This window comes from Pleurodeles waltl, chromosome 2_2 (genome assembly GCF_031143425.1).
Source record: "Pleurodeles waltl isolate 20211129_DDA chromosome 2_2, aPleWal1.hap1.20221129, whole genome shotgun sequence".
Taxonomy (NCBI): Eukaryota; Metazoa; Chordata; class Amphibia; order Caudata; family Salamandridae; genus Pleurodeles; species Pleurodeles waltl.
The window spans coordinates 2,432,197-2,458,172 of NC_090439.1; the positions used below are offsets into that span (position 1 = coordinate 2,432,197).

At 42.1% G+C, this 25,976-nt stretch overlaps 1 protein-coding gene across 2 annotated transcripts in view; it reads right to left on the minus strand.

The window, feature by feature from the left end:
- The window catches only part of ELOVL2 (ELOVL fatty acid elongase 2), a 384,348-nt gene that overhangs the window by 175,680 nt on the left and 182,692 nt on the right, over positions 1–25,976 (minus strand). For both annotated transcript variants that reach the window (XR_011200871.1, XM_069219411.1), the window contains exon 3: positions 16,254–16,441. Coding sequence is in view for 1 of the 2 variants with exons in the window: in XM_069219411.1 (XP_069075512.1) it covers positions 16,254–16,441 (188 nt within the window). In the remaining variant the exon portion in view is untranslated. The remainder of the gene's footprint in view (positions 1–16,253; positions 16,442–25,976) is intronic.

A 25,976-nucleotide genomic window follows, 5' to 3' on the forward strand; every position in this document is an offset into this window, starting at 1 on the left:
TTCTTAGTTTATTTTAAGAACCACAGGTTCAAGGTTTACATTAAACACTTTAAATGTAAGGTACTTCACTTAGATACTTTAGGTACTTTGAATAAAAGCAATATCATATACAGTCTTTGTAAAAATGGCAATAAGCTATTTTCAAAGTGGACACAGTGCAAAAATCAACAGTTCCTGGGGGAGGTAAGTAAAGGTTAGATTAGGAGGTAAGTAAAACACTTACAAGTATCATTTCTGGGGCATAGGCAGCCCACCGTTGGGGGTTCAAGGCAATCCCAAAGTTATCACATCAGCAGCTCAGGGCCGGCCAGGTGCTGAGGCCAAAGAGGTGCCCAAAACACATAGGCGCCTATGGAGAACAGGGGTGCTCTGGTTCCAGTTTGCCAGGAGGTAAGTACCTGCATCCTCGGGGGGCAGACCAGGGGGGTTTTGTAGAGCACTGGGGGGGACACAAATAGGCACAAAACACACCCTCAGCGGCACAGGGGCGGCCAGGTGCAGTGTGCAAAGCAGGCGTCGGGTTTCAGATAGAAAACAATGGAGGGACCCGGGGGTCACTCTAGCAGTGCAGGCAGGCACAGGGGGGCTTCTCGGGACAGCCACCACCTGGGCAAGGTAGAGGGTCACCTGGGGGTCACTCCTGCGTCAAAGTTTGGTTCCTTCAGGTCCTGGGGGCTGCAGGTGCAGTCTGGATTCCAGTCTGGGTCCCTTGTTACAGGCAGTCGCGGTCAGGGGGAACCTCTGGATTCTCTCTGCAGGTGTCGCTATGGGGGCTCAGGGGGTCGTTTCTGGTTACTCACGGGCTCGCAGTCACCGGGGAGTCCTCCGGTGTTTGTTCTCTGGAACTCGAGCCAGTGGCGTTGGGTGCAGAGTGTGAAGTCTCACGCATCCGGCGGGAAATGTGCAGTCTTTGAAAGTTTCTTCTTTGTTGCAAAGAAGTAGCTGGTTTTGAACAGGGCTGCTGTTCACGGGGGTTTCATGGTTCTTTAGTCCGGGGCCGTACTCTGAGGCTTCAGAGGTCGCTGGTCCCTGTCGGATGCGTCGCTGGAGCAGGTTTTCGAAGTTGGAGACAGGCCGGTAGGGCTGGGGCCAAAGCAGTTGTCGTCTTCCTCCTTCTCTGCAGGCTTGTAGGTCAGCAGTCCTTCTTGTTTCTCCAGGTTGCAGGAATCTGATTTCCTTGGATCTGGGGAGCCCCTAAATACTGAATTTAGGGGTGTGTTTAGGTCTGGGAGGGCAGTAGCCAATGGCTAATGTCCTTGAGGGTGGCAAAACCCTGTTTATGCCTCCTCCTTGTGGGGAGGGGGGCACATCCCTAATCCTTTTGGGGGATTCCTCCAAACTCAAGATGGAGGATTTCTAAAGGCAGGGGTCACCTCAGCTCAGGACACCTTGGGCATGTCCTGACTGGTGGGTGACTCCTCCTTGTTTTTCTCATTATCTCCACCAGCCTTGCCGCCAAAAGTGGGGGCAGTGGCCGGAGGGACGGGCATCTCCAGTAGCTGGGATGCCCTGGGGCGCTGTAACAAAAGGGGTGAGCATTTGAGGCTCACCGCCAGGTGTTAAAGTTCTTGCAGGGGGAGGTGAGAAGCGCCTCCACCCAGTACAGGCTTTGTTCCTGGCCACAGAGTGACAAAGGCACTCTCCTCATGTGGCCAGCAACATGTCTGGTGTGTGGCAGGCTGGCAGAAACTGGTCTACACTAAAAGTATTCAGGGGGCATCTCTAAGATGCCCTCTGGGTGTATGTTACAATAAATTGGACACTGGCAACAGTGTGCATTTAGTGTGCTGAGAAGTTTGATACTAAACTTCCCAGTTTTCAGTGTAGCCATTATGGAACTGTGGAGTTCGTGTTTGACAAACTCCCAGACCATATACTCTTATGGCTACCCTGCACTTACAATGTATAAGGTTTTGCTTAGACACTGTAGGGGGCATAGTGCTCATGCACATATGCCCTCACCTGTGGTATAGTGCACCCTGCCTTAGGGCTGTAAGGCCTGCTAGAGGGGTGACTTACCTATGCCACAGGCAGTGTGAGGTTGGCATGGCACTCTGAGGGGAGTGTCATGTCGACTTAGTCATTTTCTCCCCACCTGAACACACAAGCTGTGAGGCAGTGTGCATATGCTGAGTGAGGGGTCCCCAGGGTGGCATAAGACATGCTGCAGCCCTTAGAGACCTTCCCTGGCATCAGGGCCCTTGGTACCAGGGGTACCAGTTACAAGGGACTTATCTGAGTGCCAGGGATGTGCCAATTGTGGAGACAAAGGTACAGTTTAGGGAAAGAACACTGGTGCTGGGGCCTGGTGAGCAAGGACCCAGTACACTTTCAAATCATCACTTAGCATCAGCAAAGGCAAAATGTTAGGGGGTAACCATGCCAAGGAGGCATTTCCTTACAGATAGCCACAGTAAACGATAATCTTCCTGATATCTTCTGGATCCGGATTTCATTCAACAATACAACACCACAAAGAGGGTTGGTTACAAGTGAAGAGAGTTAGATCCATAGAACTTGCTTGCACTGAGAAATAATTTGAACTTCTGAGTAGAGAAAGCTGCATCTAGTAAGCCTGGACCAATTTTGAAATCTGACATTGAAAATCTAAGAAGGAATGCAAGCGAATGCCAAAAATACAAACAGTTCACGCCGGTGCTTTCAGCTTTCCTGGAGTGGACACTGAAAGAATGCAGAATCCTCAGAGGCTTTCCATTGGGAAAATATTAAGTATTTCAGGCAATGCAAATAGCACTCCTTCAATACTTACGGCTGCGGGCATTGGGCACTATGTCCATCCAATGCCTGTATATCCTCAGAATGCAAAGCAAATTTTGCTCAGACCAGCAAACATTATGAGAGGGCGGTATTTGTTTTACTTGTTTTGAATATAGGAAGGAGCACTTTGATGCATGGCCCATAACGTAAATAGAAGAGTTTTGTATTCTATTCTTTTGTTCACCCATACCATTGAAGGGTTCTCAGACCCTTATGACTTGAAAGGTGGGATGGGATGTTCAGCGCCAGACAGGCAGCAGTATTCTGTACACTCTGTAATCTATCAACTCCTGAGGAGAGTCGAGAAGCAAGACATTCACATAATCAAGTCTGGACGAGATTAAGGCGTGGATGATGTCCTTTTTTGAGTATTTTCTGGAAGAAATGTAAGGGTCTTTCCTAAAATGCTCAGTAAGGCGAAGCACATTCCAACAGTGTTCTTATCTTTGGGCTTAAATGAGAGAGAGGAATCAATTTTAGCTCCTAGATTTTTGGAAACAACTACAGGTGCTGGAGGGTTGCCTCGATCAGATGACCAAATTCTGATTAAGTTGAGTGTAGAAGAAGTACAGAAAAATAGTACAGGGAGTGCAGAATTATTAGGCAAGTTGTATTTTTGAGGATTAATTTTATTATTGAACAACAACCATGTTCTCAATGACCCAAAAAACTCATTAATATCAAAGCTGAATATTTTTGGAAGTAGTTTTTAGTTTGTTTTTAGTTTTAGCTATGTTAGGGGGATATCTGTGTGTGCAGGTGACTATTACTGTGCATAATTATTAGGCAACTCCACAAAAAAAAATATATACCCATTTCAATTATTTATTATTACCAGTGAAACCAATATAACATCTCAACATTCACAAATATACATTTCTGACATTCAAAAACAAAACAACAAAAAAAATCAGTGACCAATATAGCCACCTTTCTTTGCAAGGACACTCAAAAGCCTGCCATCCATGGATTCTGTCAGTGTTTTGATCTGTTCACCATCAACATTGCGTGCAGCAGCAACCACAGCCTCCCAGACACTGTTCAGAGGGGTGTACTGTTTTCCCTCCTTGTAAATCTCACATTTGATGATGGACCACAGGTTCTCAATGGGGTTCAGATCAGGTGAACAAGGAGGCCATGTCATTAGATTTCCTTCTTTTATACCCTTTCTTGCCAGCCACGCTGTGGAGTACTTGGACGCGTGTGATGGAGCATTGTCCTGCATGAAAATCATGTTTTTCTTGAAGGATGCAGACTTCTTCCTGTACCACTGCTTGAAGAAGGTGTCTTCCAGGAACTGGCAGTAGGACTGGGAGTTGAGCTTGACTCCATCCTCAACCCGAAAGGGCCCCACAAGCTCATCTTTGATGATACCAGCCCAAACCAGTACTCCACCTCCACCTTGCTGGCGTCTGAGTCGGACTGGAGCTCTCTGCCCTTTACCAATCCAGCCACGGGCCCATCCATCTGGCCCATCAAGACTCACTCTCATTTCATCAGTCCATAAAACCTTAGAAAAATCAGTCTTGAGATATTTCTTGGCCCAGTCTTGACGTTTCAGCTTGTGTGTCTTGTTCAGTGGTGGTCGTCTTTCAGCCTTTCTTACCTTGGCCATGTCTCTGAGTATTGCACACCTTGTGCTTTTGGGCACTCCAGTGATGTTGCAGCTCTGAAATATGGCCAAACTGGTGGCAAGTGGCATCGTGGCAGCTGCACGCTTGACTTTTCTCAGTTCATGGGCAGTTATTTTGCGCCTTGGTTTTTCCACACGCTTCTTGCGACCCTGTTGACTATTTTGAATGAAACGCTTGATTGTTCAATGATCACGCTTCAGAAGCTTTGCAATTTTAAGAGTGCTGCATCCCTCTGCAAGATATCTCACTATTTTTGACTTTTCTGAGCCTGTCAAGTCCTTCTTTTGACCCATTTTGCCAAAGGAAAGGAAGTTGCCTAATAATTATGCACACCTGATATAGGGTGTTGATGTCATTAGACCACACCCCTTCTCATTACAGAGATGCACATCACCTAATATGCTTAATTGGTAGTAGGCTTTCGAGCCTATACAGCTTGGAGTAAGACAACATGCATAAAGAGGATGATGTGGTCAAAATACTCATTTGCCTAATAATTCTGCACTCCCTGTATATCAGGCAGCTGTTGTGCATCCATTAGGGCACTGCCAATTGATAACCCTGAAAGTTAGCAGAAACAGAATCATCCAGGTGACCGAAAGCAAACATCAGCTGCGTGTCATCACTATCTGACACCACATTAAATCTCCAAGCATGTAGAAAGTGGGCAAGGGGGGCCATGTTTATATAAATAAGGTAGGGCTAAGGGCCTATCCTTACGGAACCCCCCCAGTTAACCTTCAGTAATTGTGAGTTGAAAGGAGATAGAGATACCACTTGTTTTCTGTAAGAGAGGAAGGGTTTAATCCAATTCCAGAATGTGCCTACCATGCCCGCTTCATCTAGCCGATGCAGAAACATGTCATGTGATACCATATCAAAGATGGCCGATAAGTCGAGGAGCACAATTATAGATTTTCTTACCATATCCAGCAGGGTCTTAATAAAGTCATTTGCCTCTAGAAGAGCTGCTTCATTACTGAAGCCTGCTCGAAAACCAGACTTAGAGGGGAGCAATAAATTGTTCTCTATAAATTTGGAGATTTGGCAGTTGACCCAGGAGTCTACCATCTTTTCTAACACAGGGAGTAGAGAAGCTGGTCTATAATTGCTTGGGCTTAGAAGATCTACGTTGTTTTTTAGCAGTGGATGCACCAGTGCGTTTTTCTATGAGGTACCTCTCTGGAGTCTAAAGGGAGATTGAAGAGAGTGTTAATCTGTGAATTTAAAGAATTGATTGCACGTTTCAGAAGGTGCAGAGGGAATAAATTGAGAGGAGACCCTGATCTGGCTTTTTGAGTGATGTTTCAGATTCACTCAATTACATCATATTGAAGGCAGTAAGTTAGCTGACATTGCCCCCAACCTTAGAAGATGGTCTATAAGGGGTAGCAGGTGTGTCATTTGTAAATCTGGAATAGCTTTTAGAGACCATTACGTGAAATAAGATTGACAAATTATCTGCAAACTCCTTTGATACTGGAGTGGACTGTTTTCTAGCCTTGGGGTTCAGGAAATAATCAACAATTTAAAGAATAGTACACAGCAGCGTGGGCAATCTGTTCAGCAAGCATACGTTTTTGCAGATCTAATGTTCTTTCTAAATTGTTTAAGGGCTGTGTTATTGTTGCCTCTATCTTCGGCTGTAACGCCGCATTTGCTCTTCCTATCCTATTTTTTGCATTTCTTTTTATGCTGTCGAAAATCAGGGGGCAGAAGGAGTAGTCCTTTTACAGCATTTCCTTTTCAAGGGCAATACTTTGTCCAGGTTGCCCTTGAGATTACAATCAAAGTATGAGTCTGCTGAATCGATATCCACCAACTGGTCTATCTTGACCTGAGAACAGGCCAGGTTTGAGGCATCGTCAAAAATCAATTGCCAAGGGTGTTAGTAGTTTATTATTTTCTTGTTTTGAGGCCTTAATGCAATGGAAGTTTTAAACAGGAAAGTAACTAAGTGGTTATCTGTCCAGGTTACAGGTACAGATGTCTCCACTTCCTGGGTAATCAAGTTCTAAAATATAATATCTAAGTTGTGGTCTTCGACGTGGGTGGGACCTCTCACTCTTTGATCTTATTTCAAATCAGATATGTCTTCAATCAGCCTTTCCGCAGCTTTATTAGATGGATCACCAACATGAAGATTGCAGTCACCAAGTACCATATAGTTGGCAAATTTAAGGAAGAGATGCGTATTGGCATTAGCCAGCATCTCAATGAAGAGAGAGTTGGCCTTGAGGAGGAGGTAAACAAGAACACCAGAGAGAAAAAAACGTTTCCCCATTCTTCACAGTGAAGGCACAAACCTCATTCTTGTTCAACAGCTCTAAGGGCTAGCTGGAACAAAAGAAGATAGAGTGGTATATAATTGCAACACCGCCTCCAGTAGTGCTGACTTTAGCTAAATGTGAGACAAAATATCCAAAGGCAATTGCGGATTCAAGATCAGGTCCTGGACTACTGTTTAGCCATGTTTCTATGAGAAAAATAAGGTCCCAAGTGCCATCCTGAAAAATATTCAAAATTTCACTTTTATATTTGGGAAGTCACCTAACGTTTATTAGGCAAACGTTTATAATCGGTGCTTCCAGTAAATTGATTTTTTGAGCCATATAATACGCTACATACAAACACTCCTTTATCATAGGTGTTAGAAGGGCTCATAGGTTCAAGGCATAGGGTGCTTATAAGACCCAAGTGAGGGTCATAAACTGACAGGGTTTTCATGTGAGAAGAACTCGGAGGAAAATTGAAAATTGCATTTAGGACAAATAAATTAACTCTTTCTCTCTCAGGACAGGAGAAGATTACATTTAGGGGTTGAAGGCTTAGGAGGGTTTCCCTACTGAACAATACTCTTCTTACTATTTCTGAGGTGATATGGGCAGCATGGCCGGCGCTGGCCGCGTTCATGACACGGATGGGCTTGCCTTTGGCATGCCGCAGCATGCCCACTGGTTGCGTCCGTGCACACACCCTCCTTTTAAGCATTGAAGGAAGCCTTGGAAGACGTTGAATAGCATCCAGCCCACTCTCGAGCAACTAGAGCGGGCAGCAGTGTAGGGCTTCACAGTGCGAGTGGCACAAATTAACCCTCCATTGAAAATAACCCCAAGAACATAGTCAAATTCAGCTGCAGTAAAAAAAGCACAAAAAAGCAGAACACCAGATAAAACAGATTAAAAGTCCACCAAAAGTCCCGCAAAATAAAATCTTTAAACAAAATATCTGGTAGCAACAATGAAAATCAAACAACTCAGGTCGCTCAGTTTACTAGCAAGTCTATCTAAAATGTATCACACAACCCACAACAGCATATCCCTACATAAATTTCCATATCGTACAAAATGGGAAAGAGACACAGAAACAGATCTCTCGACCACACAATGGGAGAGGTTGTGGTATGAAATTCTTAAAATGAATCGTAGCATCCCTCCAAGGGAATCAGCATATGAACATGTATACACATATTTATACACGGCTGACTGGGCATTAATCAGACACAAGACAGGTGTGGCAAAAAAGCTTAGGGCCACATGTGCGTATATCTGGAATTGCGATTCTCTAATTGCAATTCCATGCAAATCGCAATTAGGGAATCGAAATTCCAAATGTAAGAAACTCCACTGAGTTTCCTTTGCGACTCCTGGTGGGTCGCAATTAGACCTGCCTCATTAATATTAACGAGGTAGGTCGCAATTTGAGACTCACTGGGAATCGCAGAAATCACAGGGATGGTGGCCTGCTGGTGTCAGCAGCCCATTATGTCTGTGATTGCTTTTCAATACAGCAATCTTTTTTTTAAACGCAGCCCATTTCCCTTAAAGGAAAACAGGCTGTGTTTAAAAAGAAAACAAATGAAACGTTTCAGTTTCATTTTTGAAGAGTAAGCAGTGGTCCGTGGCATCCCTTCCCCTTTTTGACTGGGTTAGCACCAATCTGAAATTGGTGCTAACTGCGATTGTTTTGTGACCACATTCACGGTGACAAAACAATCATACATACCATTTAAATTCGGTATTAGGAAGGGACACCCTGAACACGCCCCTTCCTAATACCTAATCGCAAAACCCAAATTGCAATCCTGTAACAAGTTACTGAATCGCAGTTTGGGCTTTGCACATCCCAAAAAGCATTTTTCTAGTCGCAAACGGGCCTATTCTGCAAATCGACCGGTTTGCGACTAGAAAAATGCCTTGTACATGTAGCCCGAAGTGCTTTATATTGGGAAAAAATTATTCATCTCCCTCTGGTATCATAAACTTTAAGAAAGAGATTTCAGGGCAAATAAAAGCCACTGGTAGATTATTTCTCCAGACTAGAACTCAACTATTGCATACCACCTAGGTTACAGGCACTTTAACATCTATGTTAGTTGCTGTTGTCCATTCTTTTGCATGAATTCGGTGGTCTACAGACCTACTGTTTGGGACTTTTCCTCCATTAACACCACCAAATTGGATTTCACATTCTTCACCGAAACGCTCACATTATAATTTACAGTATGCTTTGGAAAATTATCCTTCTTCCCTCTCTCCCTTTTTTTTGTTTATATTTGGGAGAGGGTGGGTTGGTCACCTTAGCTGTGGGTGGTGGAGAGGGGGGGCTGTTTTCATTAACTACTGTTGACCGGCATTCATACAGCAGTGTTCCAAGACATATAGAGGGTAATTATGACCCTGGCGGTGAGTGTTAATGTGGCGGTATGACCGCCAACAGGCTGACAGTACATACAGCCACATTATGAGATTGGCGGGTTGGCTGCCAACCCGCCACTTTTCCACTCATACCGCCATGGCATAATACTGCTGGTGGCATTATAAGCCTGCCTACCACCATAGTTTTCAAAACCATGGCAGTAGGCCCGGTAGGTGGCTCCCCAACCCCCCCCCAACACTCACCTGACCTCACCCCCCCCCACCCTCTCTGATTCTCAGACTCTCCCCCACCCCCTCCAGTCCTCACACACACACACCCCCTCTGATTCTCAGACACTCCCCCCACCCCCCATACACGCACTACGCATACACCCATTCACTCACACTGGCATACACGCATTCATACACACACTGGCATACACGCATTCATACACACATACATCCAGACATGCTCACACACATTCTTACAATGATCACACTGACATGCAGACACGCACTCACTTCACCATTCTTACACGCATTCACTCACATGCATACAACAACCCCCATCCTCCCACCCCCCTCCCTTGTCGGAAGCCTGACTTACCTTGAGTGAGGAGGTCTTCTGGCAAGGAACGGGAAGGGGCGCTGCTACTGCCAGCATTGCCCCACCAGCAGAACACCGCCAGACCGTATGAATTGTCATAATATGGCTGGCGGCGTTCAACTGGTCTGGCGGTGCTTTTGGTAGCAGCACCACCTTTCCACCATCCACCACCATGAACACTGCCAGTTTTCCACCCTTCTTGTGGCAGAAATCTGGCAGTGCTCACAATATGGCGGATGGATGGTAGCTGCGGTGGCAATATTTTGGCGGCCCTCACCGCGGCGGTAGGCATTTTTTACCGCCGATGTCATAATGACCATCATAGTGCTGTAATCCTATATAGAAAGTAAATCTCTTTGGTATCTGAATGGACTGTGTGTAGGAGACTCACACCCTTCTCCACAAAAACAAACAGCTGCAGCCATCAAGAGACCAAAAACATGTAAAATGTATTTCTCCTTGTTTCATTGTTTCCCATTCAAAGAAGTTTTTTTCCCTTGCGATACAGTCTATTTAGAACTCATGTAGATTAAGGCTACATTTCATCCCATCTGCCGCCCCATCACCTTTTAGACACTCGCAGTCAGCTGCACCAGACCCCTGTTCAATAACCATACTTCTATTATATGTCAGTGTCAAATACACCAAGATGTCGGTAGTTGTTTGAATAATGGCTGCCACCAGAAGGTATGGGTGTACCTCTGAAGCAGCTTCCTCAGTAGCTGTGCGGCTAAAGAACCACTTGCCACTCTGTCAAATAATATATGTTAGGCTAATCTGCCATGTACATGGCAAAATACCAGATGCAGGGTGCCTCCCGGAGGGCAAAGCCAATAAGGTCCTTCATCATTATCAATGCTTACATCTTCAGGCTGTGCAAGGACAAACTCCCACATAATGAAGGTAGTTCCAGAAAGCGTCAATCTAGCTCCATGGTGAGTGTGGAGGTTCTAGTTGGATCATGATCAGATCCACTCTCAGAAGGAATGACGTTTTTACTCAAGTTTCTCCTGAGCGGTACTTGTGCTTCTGCAAAGTTGTGTTCATTGAGATCGGGCGATTTCTTGCCAGATGACCCATTACACCTATCTGCTAGCTAAAGCCTCCATGATATTCTCACTGAATTAATAGTCTCAAATTGACTATTCATAAACAAATTGATGGCTGCAAGGGTATGTCATTCAAGTATGAGAAAGAATAAAGAAAAAGCAGAAGAAAATAATATGCTGTTAAGAGAATCGCTGAAATATACATCTTTATACACACGTTTCACAATATTGTGAAGGCGGGTACACATAGGCAAGCATCCTAAACTCAATTTCCATGTACCTTGACAAAATGCATCTGTGTGTCATTTGTAGGCATTTAAATCTACACATCAAATGTATATTCAAGCTGGAGAAAATGCATCTGTGTTCTGTGGACTAAAGCTGACCAGTGGAAAACAGAGAGCCTTTCACATTTCCTTTATATATGGATGTGCTGTGAGAGGGTGATGCATTGCATCTACAGGGAGTGCAGAATTATTAGGCAAATGAGTATTTTGACCACATCATCCTCTTTATGCATGTTGTCTTACTCCAAGCTGTATAGGCTCGAAAGCCTACTAACAATTAAGCATATTAGGTGATGTGCATCTCTGTAATGAGAAGGGGTGTGGCCTAATGACATCAACACCCTATATCAGGTGTGCATAATTATTAGGCAACTTCCTTTCCTTTGGCAAAATGGGTCAAAAGAAGGACTTGACAGGCTCAGAAAAGTCAAAAATAGTGAGATATCTTGCAGAGGGATGCAGCACTCTTAAAATTGCAAAGCTTCTGAAGCGTGATCATCGAACAATCAAGCGTTTCATTCAAAATAGTCAACAGGGTCGCAAGAAACGTGTGGAAAAACCAAGGCGCAAAATAACTGCCCATGAACTGAGAAAAGTCAAGCGTGCAGCTGCCACAATGCCACTTGCCACCAGTTTGGCCATATTTCAGAGCTGCAACATCACTGGAGTGCCCAAAAGCACAAGGTGTGCAATACTCAGAGACATGGCCAAGGTAAGAAAGGCTGAAAGACGACCACCACTGAACAAGACACACAAGCTGAAACGTCAAGACTGGGCCAAGAAATATCTCAAGACTGATTTTTCTAAGGTTTTATGGACTGATGAAATGAGAGTGACTCTTGATGGGCCAGATGGATGGGCCCGTGGCTGGATTGGTAAAGGGCAGAGAGCTCCAGTCCGACTCAGACGCCAGCAAGGTGGAGGTGGAGTACTGGTTTGGGCTGGTATCATCAAAGATGAGCTTGTGGGGCCTTTTCGGGTTGAGGATGGAGTCAAGCTCAACTCCCAGTCCTACTGCCAGTTCCTGGAAGACACCTTCTTCAAGCAGTGGTACAGGAAGAAGTCTGCATCCTTCAAGAAAAACATGATTTTCATGCAGGACAATGCTCCATCACACGCGTCCAAGTACTCCACAGCGTGGCTGGCAAGAAAGGGTATAAAAGAAGGAAATCTAATGACATGGCCTCCTTGTTCACCTGATCTGAACCCCATTGAGAACCTGTGGTCCATCATCAAATGTGAGATTTACAAGGAGGGAAAACAGTACACCTCTCTGAACAGTGTCTTGGAGGCTGTGGTTGCTGCTGCACGCAATGTTGATGGTGAACAGATCAAAACACTGACAGCATCCATGGATGGCAGGCTTTTGAGTGTCCTTGCAAAGAAAGGTGGCTATCTTGGTCACTGATTTGTTTTTGTTTTGTTTTTGAATGTCAGAAATGTATATTTGTGAATGTTGAGATGTTATATTGGTTTCACTGGTAATAATAAATAATTGAAATGGGTATATATTTTTTTTTTTTTAAGTTGCCTAATAATTATGCACAGTAATAGTCACCTGCACACACAGATATCCCCCTAACATGGCTAAAACTAAAAACAAACTAAAAACTACTTCCAAAAATATTCAGCTTTGATATTAATGAGTTTTTGGGGTTCATTGAGAACATGGTTGTTGTTCAATAATAAAATTAATCCTCAAAAATACAACTTGCCTAATAATTCTGCACTCCCTGTATATGGCTGAAGATGTGCTTTGCACATAATAGTGCAAGGGCTTGTGTCTACTCTAATGTATACTGTTGGAATACAATGATATATAAATATAAAACTGCAGAAATGCAGTACGAAGCACAACCTGTGTACAACTGTAGTTCCTGTTTAACAATCAGAGAATTACAGAAAAGGAAAAACAGTATCTAACACACGGCGGACCCAATGAGAATCCAATCCAACCAGAGAATGTAATTTGCATGCAACAAAGTCAAAATGAGATTTGCGCTTTTTGCATAATATTAATAATCACATTAAGGAAGCCAGGTGCTATGCTGTCAACCCTCTCAACTGAAGAACAAGCTCGTCGCTGCCACACATTCAACAAGTAAGTGAATGCAAGTAAAATTAAATACAACCTACACATAGAGCAAGAGGACCGCTCAGTCAAAAAAACATGAACCGAGAGGTGCAAGGGTGCTTTACAAAAAAAACACAGGCCTGCCAAGAAAACAATGGCTTCTAAAAAACGAAGAGGGTTGGAGGTTAATCATAGCACTTTCTCAACTGAAATCAGAAAAGAACCAAAGTGTAAGAGAAAGAAACTCGGAGAATTCTAGCAAATCAATACTACAACCATAATCATCTGAAGTTCTGTGAAAGACGCACTAGACCAGTCTGTTCTGTATGTGTGTATGGAAAGGTTCTAATATTCGTTTTGTTGCATTTCAACATGTTTCCTGAACGAATTTCCTCAAGTTGGCTGTTAGTGACTGCTTTAGGTGGCAACCTATTTCTAGAGCTTACAAAGTTTACAAGACTTGCCAGTCCAGCAAAAGACAGAACGTGCATGTCATCTGTGACACAACTGGAATCAGAGCATAGGGGCCCAAGACTTTTACTATGGAGTAAATGTTAGTAAAAACCCGAGTAACACCTACCCATGTAGGGTTTTATTTAGCCTTTGTTGCGCCTTCCAGGTCCCCTGCTTCTTCGGAGGAAAGGTCCCATGTGCATACTTTGCACACAAAACTGACTAATGATTATTAATGCTCCTCAGATTTTGACTGACACGTCCACAGATAGGTATCTACTTCCAGTCACAGCTCCCTAGTTTAGATGTACTTTGCTCACTGACCACGGATGGATGGAAGACATAGATGGCTTTTCTAGGATTGAAATTCAGAACCTGTAGGTTGCAGAAGATACCAGCAGTGAGAAATTAGCTCGCTGACTGAGCCATCTTGGTGGCCTTATCACAAGGGCCACTTTCACATAATGATGAAAAGATTCAAAATTATGCCAACTACTGGAGCCATACGTGGATGCCTTTGTGCCTCAACAATCTTACCAATCACATGCAATCATTGACAGTGACATTTTGTATTTTAGGACTGTGACAGTGCCAAAATGGCTTATGTTGTGCTACAACAGTTTTTTGATAAAATGTAATTTTAGTTACATTTACTTGCAGCAGCAAAATTAAGTTTTAGTTTTCTTTTCCTTGGTGGTAAATTTATTCTACACCAATACTGCTTTTGGAAATGACCTGACACTAAAGTTATTGAAAAGAATACCAAAAGATAGTGATCAAGGGCCAGATGTAGGAAAGGGTTTTACCCATTTTGTGTGTATGGGAAAATGTGTTCGTACATATGGCCTCAAGTCACTTAATCAATAATAAAAATCATCACTTTTATAGTGCATATTACCATCATTTCAGTTCCTTTCCAGTATCTGTTGATTAAGGAGTCTTCAGAGGTTATTAAGCTTTGGTGGATTTGGTACCTCTGCCAAACATAGGTGGATGTCCCACCCGATTTAAAGTGTATACCAACCTATACACCCTAGGTAGGATGGATGGGATGTCCACCATTTTTTTGCCAATGCCCAGCTTCTACAAAACTCTAAATAACACCCTAAGACCCTGGTACAACATTCCGATATGTAAAACAAAGGGTATAGTTCAAACATAATTACAATTTATCCTTATAGCCTGCTGCAGAGGACTATATTCTTAAAGGCCCTGAACCTGCGGATTGGGTTTATAATGAGGGAGAGGGCCTTTAACATCAGGTAAAGCCCGAGGCGGAGGGTTATAAACCTATTAAAATATTCCACCCACTGATAGTAGAATGCTTAAAATTAAATTGGGAGAAACACAAACTAAATATTAGAATGTTGGAGCAGAAGGCCCAACCAGCCATTATTTGCTCTGAGACACTCCACTGGAGCACTAAACATTCCAACGTTCTACATAGCCTTACAGCCCATTGCCGAGGGCTATACCGGTTGTGAATGGCTCTGAACCTGAGTAAAAGGCTCGAGCAGCAGGCAAAAGCCTGTAATGAGAGAGAAGGCCTTTAACAACCCCATATAGCTTGAGGCAGAAGAGATATAAGGTTATAAGAACATTTCCCCACTGTAGCTAGAATATTCTCAATTAAAATGGTAGAAACCGAAAGACAAAACATTGGAATGTTGGAGGAGACGGCTTATACTGGCCAATATTAGCCCTGAGTCACTCCATGTTTTTCATGGAGCTCTCAACTTTCAAATGTTCTAATAAGGATAATGGTCAAAATAAGCAGCGTCCAATTTACTGAGCTGTAGGTGTAAAAGTCAGAAACTGTCTCTCTTTGAATTAGACCAAATTCCTGGCTTTCTTGGGATCCACTAAAAATTCCAGGAGAAATCCTGGAAACCAATGCCAGTCATACGCATAGGAGTATATTTCCAGAAGACGTCAGGTGTATGCCAACTACACATTAAATTTTTCCACAATTAGAAACAATAAGATCTGTTCCTCTTACACCTGCGTTAACTATAGGTGTAGTGTCTCACCATTTCCACATTGGACACACAACTGAATCTGCCATTGACTGAGGCTTGTTTTTGTGCATTTCCATAATGGGGAAACTACTCACAAAGGGTATGTGAACACTCAAACCCCTGCCAGTTTGTTGTTATTACGTATACCTTCAGGGTGCCCCTCCCAGAAATACCCAAATTCGTGCCCCGTCTACTGCATTTACTAATGTGGAATTCCATCACAGTGGCACACTTCCCCTGTCCGTAAATGTTATTTGCAAACATAAAGCCCCACCAGTCTTGAATCTTTGGATTAAGATGGCATTCTGTGTTCAAAATAGAAACTTCTGCGTACCAGACTTGATCTTAGACTCACAGAACCGTTTGTGAATTATGTCTCATTTTAGGTAGCTTGTCATTCTGAAATGCGTACTTAGATTCTGGCTATTCTCATGCAGTCCTTAACACCATAGTTGACCTATAATTGATACAATAACCCCAAGACATGCGTGCTTTTATTTCAGTGGCAACCTTGATGATTACATTTTCATTGGTTTACACATTAATGCAGAGTTTTCTGATTAAGTGAACATTACCAATAAGAGTCTCCTCAATATAATCCGTTGCCTCTTAGTTTACCACAGTATTCAGTAGGATTTTTGACTATTGATTAATGGTTCTTTACAAGGGATCCATGAAAAGTTAGCAAAATAGGTTTAATGTAGCAAAACACGTACCTCTATCAACATATAAAGGGAAAGCAGTGTAACTCCAAGGTTATATACAATGAGGTGACCCCGGAGAGACATTGGAGGTCTGTTCTTCATGTATTTTGTGCCAATCCATATGGAAATCAGATACAGAAGAGTTAGGGAAAATGTAGGTAGATAGGAGTCCAGCATAAGCCATCCTCTGACCCTTTGATCTAAAAACGAAAAACAGATTGAAAATTAGTGACATTTGTAAAATTGTCAATTTAACAGCAAAGTATAGTAAAGGAATAGTTACCAGGAATAGCTACCAAAGTGTACGTGCTTCTTGAAGAATTTATCGTAATGGTGGTGCTCCCAAAAAGACTGCAGTATCCACAGATACTGATCTATGTTTCATCCCAACATTATTACCCCCTGGCAAATTGAGAGTGAAACCTGTCTCGCCCTGTGATAGTTGTTAAGCCCCCTTCTCTCAGTTTTATTTTAATGATCTTGAATTAGTTAAATCTTAAATAAATAAACAATACATTCTAAGAGAACTGAAAGAACAAATTACTACTACCAGTATTCACCCATATGAACATCCACGTCCCACATTCACGTAGGACTTGTTGCCAAAATCTACTGAAATTTCTTAAATATAAAAGAGCCAGCCTGAAACAATTATGAAGATTATTCCTTAAGCAAGGTCCAGTTTAAATGAAGATCATTATGCCAGTGGAAGAACATCTGAAAAATAATCTTTATGGCGAGTGCTAACATCACGATGACCTGTGTATTATTGGAATTTTGCTCACAAAAGAATAAAAATACCCTTTCACAGGTATGAACTGAAATTCGATCCAAAACGTCCAATGAACCGCCTGTCACAAACAACAACACAATTCAGTTAAAAAAGTAACGTACAATTTGGCAGTAGTGAAAATATTTTTGCTGACTAGAATCCTTCGGTGAAAATGTTTCTACCAATACATCTTTGTAGTGGAGGAAATTCAACTGGTCTTTTTTCCTTTAGATGGAGTTTCCAATGCCACCTAACTCAGACTGTATGCTTTCTTTCTAGCATATGATTAATTCTTTCTATGTGGTACACAATATAAATACAAGTGTTTATTGATTTGAGAATGGGTGCACAAACCGAAATGCTAGCAATGACATCGTGTCAAATGATTTCTAATTTAAAATTGTGAAATTATATTGGTAGAGGATCAGTAGAATATACAATTCTCATTATTATTTGTAGATAGGTAGCCATTATTTTCCCTGAACTCTGTTTTCCATTCATTACAATGCAGGCTTAATTTACCTCTGTAGTGCTCGGACTCTATACTTATCTTAGCAGTGCAGCTCTCTGACTACCCTATTAACACAATGTCGTTAAAGTATACATAGAGTGGATTTTAGCTCTGCACAGATAAATAATTTTCTAGCACTTTGTACTATTAGCTGTTAGATGTGCCAATCCTCCTCTGTGCACTGCGCTACATAAGAGACTGCTTTTCATCTCAGAAGTGTACTGAATGATCAAACATTCCATTATTTATTTTTTAGCTTGCCTTTTCTAATATTTTAGTCAGAACACAGAATGATAGCCAGAGCTACTGACTTTCGCAATGCTTGGTATTATCTCTTGGGATGCTTCTGTTCCATGCTTCTGTCCTTTCTGATTTTACATAATCAATTGTTAAATTGTGCACAATGTCACCTTGTTCAAATCAGTTGCTTAAATGTTGATTTCATGTTGGAAGTGTAATAGATAATTACTTCTTTTAAAATAAATTGTTGTTTTGAAATATGTATTCCTTAAAGGAAACTTACATCATCAAGTTCTTGAGCATTAGATAAACGCCTATAAAACAAAGGGCCACATGTATCAAGCTTTTTTGCATTTGCAAACGGTGCGAATCGCAAAATTCGTCTGTTTGCGAATGCATAAATACCTTTCACAATGTATGAAAGGCATTCGCTGTGCAATTTTAAGGAATCGCTAAAATAGCGATTGCTTAAAATTCCGACCCCATTTAAAGAATTGCAAATTGCGATTCTCTAAATTGGAAATCGCAAATAGAGAATTCCTATTTCCAAAGTACATGTATCAAGCATTTCCTAAATGCGGATTGGGCATTTAGGAAATACAATTACAACAAATTAAAGTTTGATGGTAACCATGTGCAAATTTAAAAAATGCATTATAAATGCATTTTTAAAATTTACATGTAGCGCACACATGCCCCTAAGGCATGTGTGTGCTTCACATGTCCGTAAAAAATGTTTTGGGGTGCAGCAGAGGGGGCCTTAGGCCCCCAGCACCCTGGGATTTGCATTTCCTAATTTGCAAATTCCTAAGTGGAATTTGCAATTTGGGAAATGCAAAACCAGGCCCATAGGTGCGAATAGGGTTGAATTCTCTATTTGCGATTTGGTAATAGCATCTGCGAATTTTAAGAAATCGCTACATACCATTCATACATACCATTTTGCATTTCCTAAACAGCGATTTCTTAAAATTAGCTATTTAGGAAATGCAATTCGTTTTTTGGATACATCTGGCCCAAAATCCCAGAATCGTCCAGTCACCTTATTTTTTGCCAGTAATTTTATTTTTGCCGTTTTAGCACCTAAAAATGAGCACTTTGCTACCTACACTTGGTTGCATTGGCATTAAGGTTCCACATAAGTACAAAACTACCCTGTTCCTATTTTCCACTTGAAGTGTTTCAAATAATAGCAAGGGATGAGAAAAAACGTCTGATGTCGTGTAAATTTAACATGTTCAAATTCAAAACAAGTAACAGAAGTTTAAATGGATACAAATATTATGGGTTTTGATGTTGTGGGCATTTCAATGCTGATAAATTAATTACAAGTACCCATTCAAAGCACACTGAATGTGTACCTGGTGACTCTTCGCTCCCCAAATGCCGGGAGCATTGGTAACTCTGAGGATTGGGGTTGATGATGGGCAGAGTTACTGGATATTTTCGATTGGATCCTGAAGGTCTCTTAAGAAATAAGGAATTAGTGGGAAAATATGTAATTCTGCTTCTGATTCCCCTGGTTGTTGCCCATTTTGCACAGATCATTTAACCTGAAGACTGCACCAGTTTATAGAAGGTGGAGTCTCTGGGTAATATACATCAAATCTGCAGTGCTCAGTAGGTCTTATCATCCGGCATCTATGTTACCAGCCCTACTGAAGTTAAAGCAGAACTCTCAATCAAGCTATGAGCCAATAGCGTCCTGACCACATTACTTGACAATATCTAATTCCAAGGTGAAAACATTTATCATGCCTGCAGTTTCAAATCTGATCGAATCCTAAAGTCAAAAAGGGATAATTAGCCCATCATACTACACCTTTTCATCATTACTTTGTAAAGGTTTATAACTAGCTGTGTTACTGATGGATTGACATTTGTATTCCCTACGTGCTACTGCCAAGCAAGTCGAGCAGTTTCAGAGGTATGTTAGGCTGCTGACAGGATTCATGCTGCTGGGTTCAAAGACACAGCTTTTGGACTTTACACATATGCAACATTGCAAACATAGCAATAAAAGTCATAATTATTGGGCATCATTCAATTTCAGGGATTTAAATTATGACTAAAAGCCTTATTCAAAGTATGGGTTGTCTCTATCTTTTGTCTTCATTTTCTGAGCCCATCAGCCATTTCTTTGTTTTGACATAAATGCCACGAAGAGCTCCCCTTTAAATATCATGACCAAATACACCTCAACAAAACCACACATCCATGTCTTCATTTTGCTGAAACCTAGGATCCTGAATTTTAATGTCCTTGTGCATATAATTAAAAAATAACAGTGGAGGGAGGGAGGAGTTCTGAGTGACCACATTATGCTTCTCCACCTGCCCATAAAAAGTATCTGGATCAGCTCAGCAAGAGGTAATATTAACTACCCAGCCAGAGCCAGAGAAAGCAGGATTACCCATTCGGGGGCAGTAAGGAAAGCTTTAATAATGCCTATTTTCTGGAATGACGTAATTGAATATGGTTTGTGTGTGCTCTGGTGCAGCATGGAACGGAAGCTGCTGAAACTTTATCAATAAAGTGTTTACTTTTGGCAAATGAGGTATGTGGTAAATCTAAGCCCCCTTGTATGGCTCGTTTAAGGAGCGTTGCTAATCTTATATCCTTTAATCAGAATTCCCCTCTTGTGTGCCCCTCCTCATTCTGACTGTCTTGATAGAAAAACTGGTCTGGAGACAAAGGGTTTGATGGAATGATTCTGAATCATAGCTGACAGCCCTCCTCCTTCCTACCTTTCAAAGATTTTTGTTGAGGTCATGTTGTACTAATAAGGACCTAGGTTGGTTTTATGGGTAAGGGTCTTTGTCTTCCCACTGTTGGAAATCCTCTAGTCCAGACTACAGGCACCCATGACAGCATTTTAGGGAATGGATAAGTTACACTCCAAGACCCATTATCTGTAAGATTTTGGTTTCAGACAAATGCAAGTTATGGGCTCCTGAACTTTGATGTCTTCCAGAAGGGACCACAAGCACCCCATTGTGGTGTAGGCCTTGTTAGGCCTTGTCAGTGTTGTGTAGCTTGGCTTGTGTGATAATGTATTTGATGTATAACCCTAAGTGGCCAAGAATATACCTAGACGTGAATCCCTTGCTCACAGGGGTAAAGGCTATCTCCCTGACAAGGCCAAAATTAGACTGAGGTTGCTCGTGAACTCTACTGTGGAGGTCCTCATCTGGTAATGTGGGGTGGATTGTTACCATGAGGAGTAGGGGCAGTAATTATTTGCCTAAAGCGGGCCTAGGTCTAGATTGGCAGAATGGGTGAAAAACAAAGGGTTAGGATCATGGACGTCTATTCACTGAAATTCTAGGGGTAGCAGGTGACATCACAGGCCCTCCGACCTCCAATTTCGCTCACGCACACATACTTACACATACATACAAATTCACACTTGCAAATAGTCTGGCTCACATGAACACACTGGCTCACAAGCACGCACATAACATACATTTAAAATAATTTTTTACTTACCTCAACTGCTATGCCATATTCCAGCTAATTGTACTCCATTTTTATTGCAGTAATTGTGAATAATATATTATTATTCACTACTAGTGTAATAAAAAGTTGACTGAAAACAAGGAGGGTTGAGCCCCAACTGACGTCCATAAGGACGAGCTGCTTCTGAGACCAGGAATCGCAAAGGCAGTGCTATGGATAGAAAGGGCGATCCCTAAATGGCATCCATGGTTAGGACGCGAATCCGAGTGATTGCTTGTGGTTCAGACTATTTGCAAATGTTTCTTCCAGCACCTTTTGGGTGTAACTAATTGAATTCCATTAAATGCCACATTGTTGTCTATGCTTCACTTATAAGAGTGGTGTGATCAGTTGTGTGAATTAAACTGTTTTGGAGCTGCTGTTTTCAAAAGCATATACTAATCTATTGATTGCTAGAATGAGTTATTTCGCATGAACTTGGATTTGTACTCTTGGCAAACATACACATCTGTTCTCCTGCTAATGCTCTATTGAAATCGCCTCGGCCCTAGTAGATGCATCTGGATATATTTCTTCGAAAAAAAGGGATGACGGGTGATGTCAAGATATTTTCTACTTTCCTCAACAATAGCTGTACATGAATTGCAAACTCTTTATGCTTAAACTGTAAAATGTTAAAATACATGTCAGTGATGCTGTATAAATTGGCAGTCCATATGGGCAAACTTTCTCTTCCTGTATGAAAATATTCCGCAAATTGTTTCTCTGTATAATGCGCTCTGAAGTTCATAACAAACGAGTTTCTGTCACATAAAGCTATATACAAACGTGAGGGTCTGGCTTGGAGTTGAATAGTAACAGACCATCATCAGAATATTCTCCTATGTATGGAGGAATTCAGTTCTACCGTAGATATTATCCTATATAATTGGTTGATGTTGCCAATCCTTCCCAATGAGTCTTTGTCTAATAATGATAACGTGATAACATTCAAATAATTTTTTGTTACAGACAAGTAACAATCTGAGTTTCATAACAAACCTACCACCTATAATCGTTTTCAAACATTGGACTTCTTGATTCTTTCATGTTTTAATACCGTTTTTATATAATGAGCAGAATCTAGAGCTCTCTACTGATTGTTAAAAATAGTCCGATTTAAAAATGTAGAATTGTATTTGCAAGTCAATACAAAACTACGTTAAGGCCCTGATTATGAACCAGGCTCTCCATGGACTGCCAGGGCCCTTGTGGAGGTTTCACCGTTGCGGGACCGGAGGTGCAGACTGCCATATTACGACCGCTGCAGTTTGGCCACTACCAAACCTCCGCGTCCCGCCCGTCCTGCCGCTTTACCGCAGCCCACCAGGCTGGAGGTTTCCACCTGCATCCTGGCGGGAGCTGGATAACCGCTGAGGTGATTCCAACCAGGGACACCGCCAGCATTTTCCTGGCGGTCTCACCGCCATGAAAATGCTGGCGGAAAGGTATCCCAACGACAGGAACTTGCATTCCTGTCGCCAGGACAGGCCCCAAACACCTCCGCACACACACACAGGCACCGACACACACACAATCACACACAGACACCCCCCACTGACATACGCACTCACCACATTCACCCCATACACACGCATACATACACATCACATATGCGCGCATACGCTCTCATCCCACCACCCCCTGCCTTTAACTACATACATACACAACCCCCACTCATCTTCACACAACCACAACCCCAACTGTACCTCAGTGCGCACACACACACACACACACCATATACAGAATCATGCACGCACCTGCACGCACACACAATCACTCACCCTCCCTTCCCCCCACATTCATGACACGCATACACACACTCACACACACATTCATACTCCCTCACCCCCCCCTTTGCAGATGACACTTACCTCGTCCGACGAGGTGCTCTTCCTTGAGGGGATGGGACCTGGCGCTCCCACTGCCGGCACCTCCATGCCAGAAAAAGACCGCCACACAGAATTACTGGTCATAATTCTGTGGGTGGACTTTTTCTGGGGTAGCGGTGTGGGCAGTGGAACTGCCTAAGTGCCGCCAACTGCTATAGTGAATGCCGTCGGATATCCGACAGCCTGCGGTGCGGATATCCAGTAGCAGTCATAATATGGTGGTCGGAAGACCGCCAGCACTAGCGGTCTTCCGGCAACTGGCGTCGGCGGTGGTCTTGGGAAAAGACTGCTGCAGTCATAATGAGGGCCTAAATCATTACTGTTGCAGCAAGCAATTACAATATCTGCAAATATTTTTGAAAGGTTGAATCAATATAAGGCCCAGAAATCATTTGTATTGCCAAAATATACATTTTGTAAAACAATATCTTGTTTCTTCAAACTCAAGAGCAATGATCTTGTTCCTGACCTGCGTGCACCTCTCTGTATCATCTGTTTTATTAATAGGCATCACCAGTACTTTTCTACGGCACAAACATTATGAGCACAACTGGTAAGTGAAATGAACTTCCCATATACTCAAACCATTTGCCCTATCCACACTGGAGCTCAGTTATGATTAGATATACTCTTTTCTCACTTTACGTTGAGCATACATACCAACATCACCAAAGCATTTTGAACCACAGGAGAGATATTCCTTTGTGTTTAGACTTTTACAATAGCTTAGCAGAACACTTTCAAGCCTAGACTGAAAAGAATGGCTCTTTCATGATCTAATAGTACAAGGATTCTGATTCACCTGGAGTACAATAGCTTAACTGGGGCTGGTGGGGACCCTTATGTCATGGATGGTCTTTTAACCAGGGTAGTGGAGTGTGCCTGGTGACGTACTGTGTCTTTCCTGAGAAATGAGACCTGGGTATCTTCCACTGGCCCACACCATGGCAGCTGTGATTTCCAACTACGGTTCACCACTACGTGACTTATCATTGCCACTAAGTAGCCTTTTAGTGAGCATTTTACTTACAGAGGGAATTACACTACTACTCCTTTTTAAGGGTCTACTCTAAGTCAGTTCCAGTGTACGTACTATGTTCTCAGAAAGAAGTAATATTTCTGCAAGCCTTGGTCTTTTACTGCCTCTATGTAAACCATATTTTTAATATGCATACCTCTCACATCTGCTTCAGCGTAATCCTATTTTGGTATATAGCCACCTGTATTATTAACATATTTCCATAGATAGCTTCCAAAAGGTGTATTATGTAATGCAAATTAAAAAATAAGAAGCAAATGAATATGTGTTGTTTAACTATCCCCTCCTGTTCTGCGTTGTGTCTATCACAGTTTAAAGAGAAAACATGTTCTTCTGAATTTGCAAATGTGATGTATTCAAATGGGTTTGTATGTCCTCTTTGACCTGCATAGTATTGGCTGTTAGTGTAAATCAAGCAATTCAGCTTAGGATGACTTGCATTTCGGCATTGCAAATTGTGGAACCCGTCCTGAATCCTAAATGTCACGATATGGAACCTTTCATTCCCACCAATGTGGCTAACAGAATATCAACCTTAAATCATACAACTGATGTTGGTGTCTTTAATACTTTGCCTCTACACAGCGATTTGATGTGTTTTGTTTGGGACTGATAAAGTAGCCATCAGAAAAGAAGAATTGACAGTGAGAAATACTTAACAATCTATTCACAGTTATTCATTAGATATGAAAACAAAATCTGTGTACCTGTGGCAATCTTTGTTGAGAACCAGGCGGAAAAATGATAAAAAATTAAGGATTAGAAATGTTACACGCGGGTGTTCTTACACAATTTTAAGCTGACATATAGGCCAAAATTACCCACATAGATAAAGGATAGCTGCCCAATTTACAAATTAGCTAGCTTTCTTTGCATTATCACATTGAGTAGTATATCACTTTTTGATTTGAAACATTTTGAAACATTTTGTGGAGAGTTAATCTCCTGTTATGGGATCTTGTAGAAGCGTGGTAAGTTTGCCTAGGAAATCTTTCAGGGTTGGCCACTGTATCCTTGTACCTTAAAATTACCTGACACATTTGCTGCATATTCAGATTAGGGATACTTTGCTGCTCTGAGAAGCCAATCAGAGAGGCAAAATCTCATCTCAATCTGTATGGATTGGGTATAAATCATTGTATGGCTTATGTAGACCCTTTCTCGCTGAAGAGTTTTATTAATACTTTCCTGGCCTCATGCTTTGCTGCTCTGTGGATCTTCTGCTCAGCATTCCAAAGTGTGGGAAGGTAAAGATAAAAGAAGGGTTTTTTCCCGTCAAAGCTGCAAAAAAATCTGGAACTCTCTACTCAAAACTTGGCAAATGATAGGAAGGCACTTGTCTTTCAGCAAAAATACAGTTAAGACATTATTATTTGCCACCTCTGCCTTGCCCCTGGTCACCAATTACGCTAAATATGAATGTATTTCTGTGAAAGCCAAGAAGCTGGACGTGACTATCATCCTATAAAATTAGGCAACATAAATTGGCATACCAGCATGCTAGGGATGCATACTTCAATAAGTACAGTGGTGTCATGGAAGAACCACTTTGTAATCACTTATGTTGCACAATAAATTGTACAAAGTGCAACCCCTACTTAGTCTCTTCCCTATTACTTCAGCATCACTTATGTTTTCTATTCTTCTGAGAGCTGTTCCAATAAATCATGAAGAGGATGTTTGTGCTCCACAGAGGTCAATAGGACTATAGCTGTGAATCCATAATGTGTTCATATTCATTTGCATGGTGCAGAATTCCACATATGTGCTGCATATAACCCTG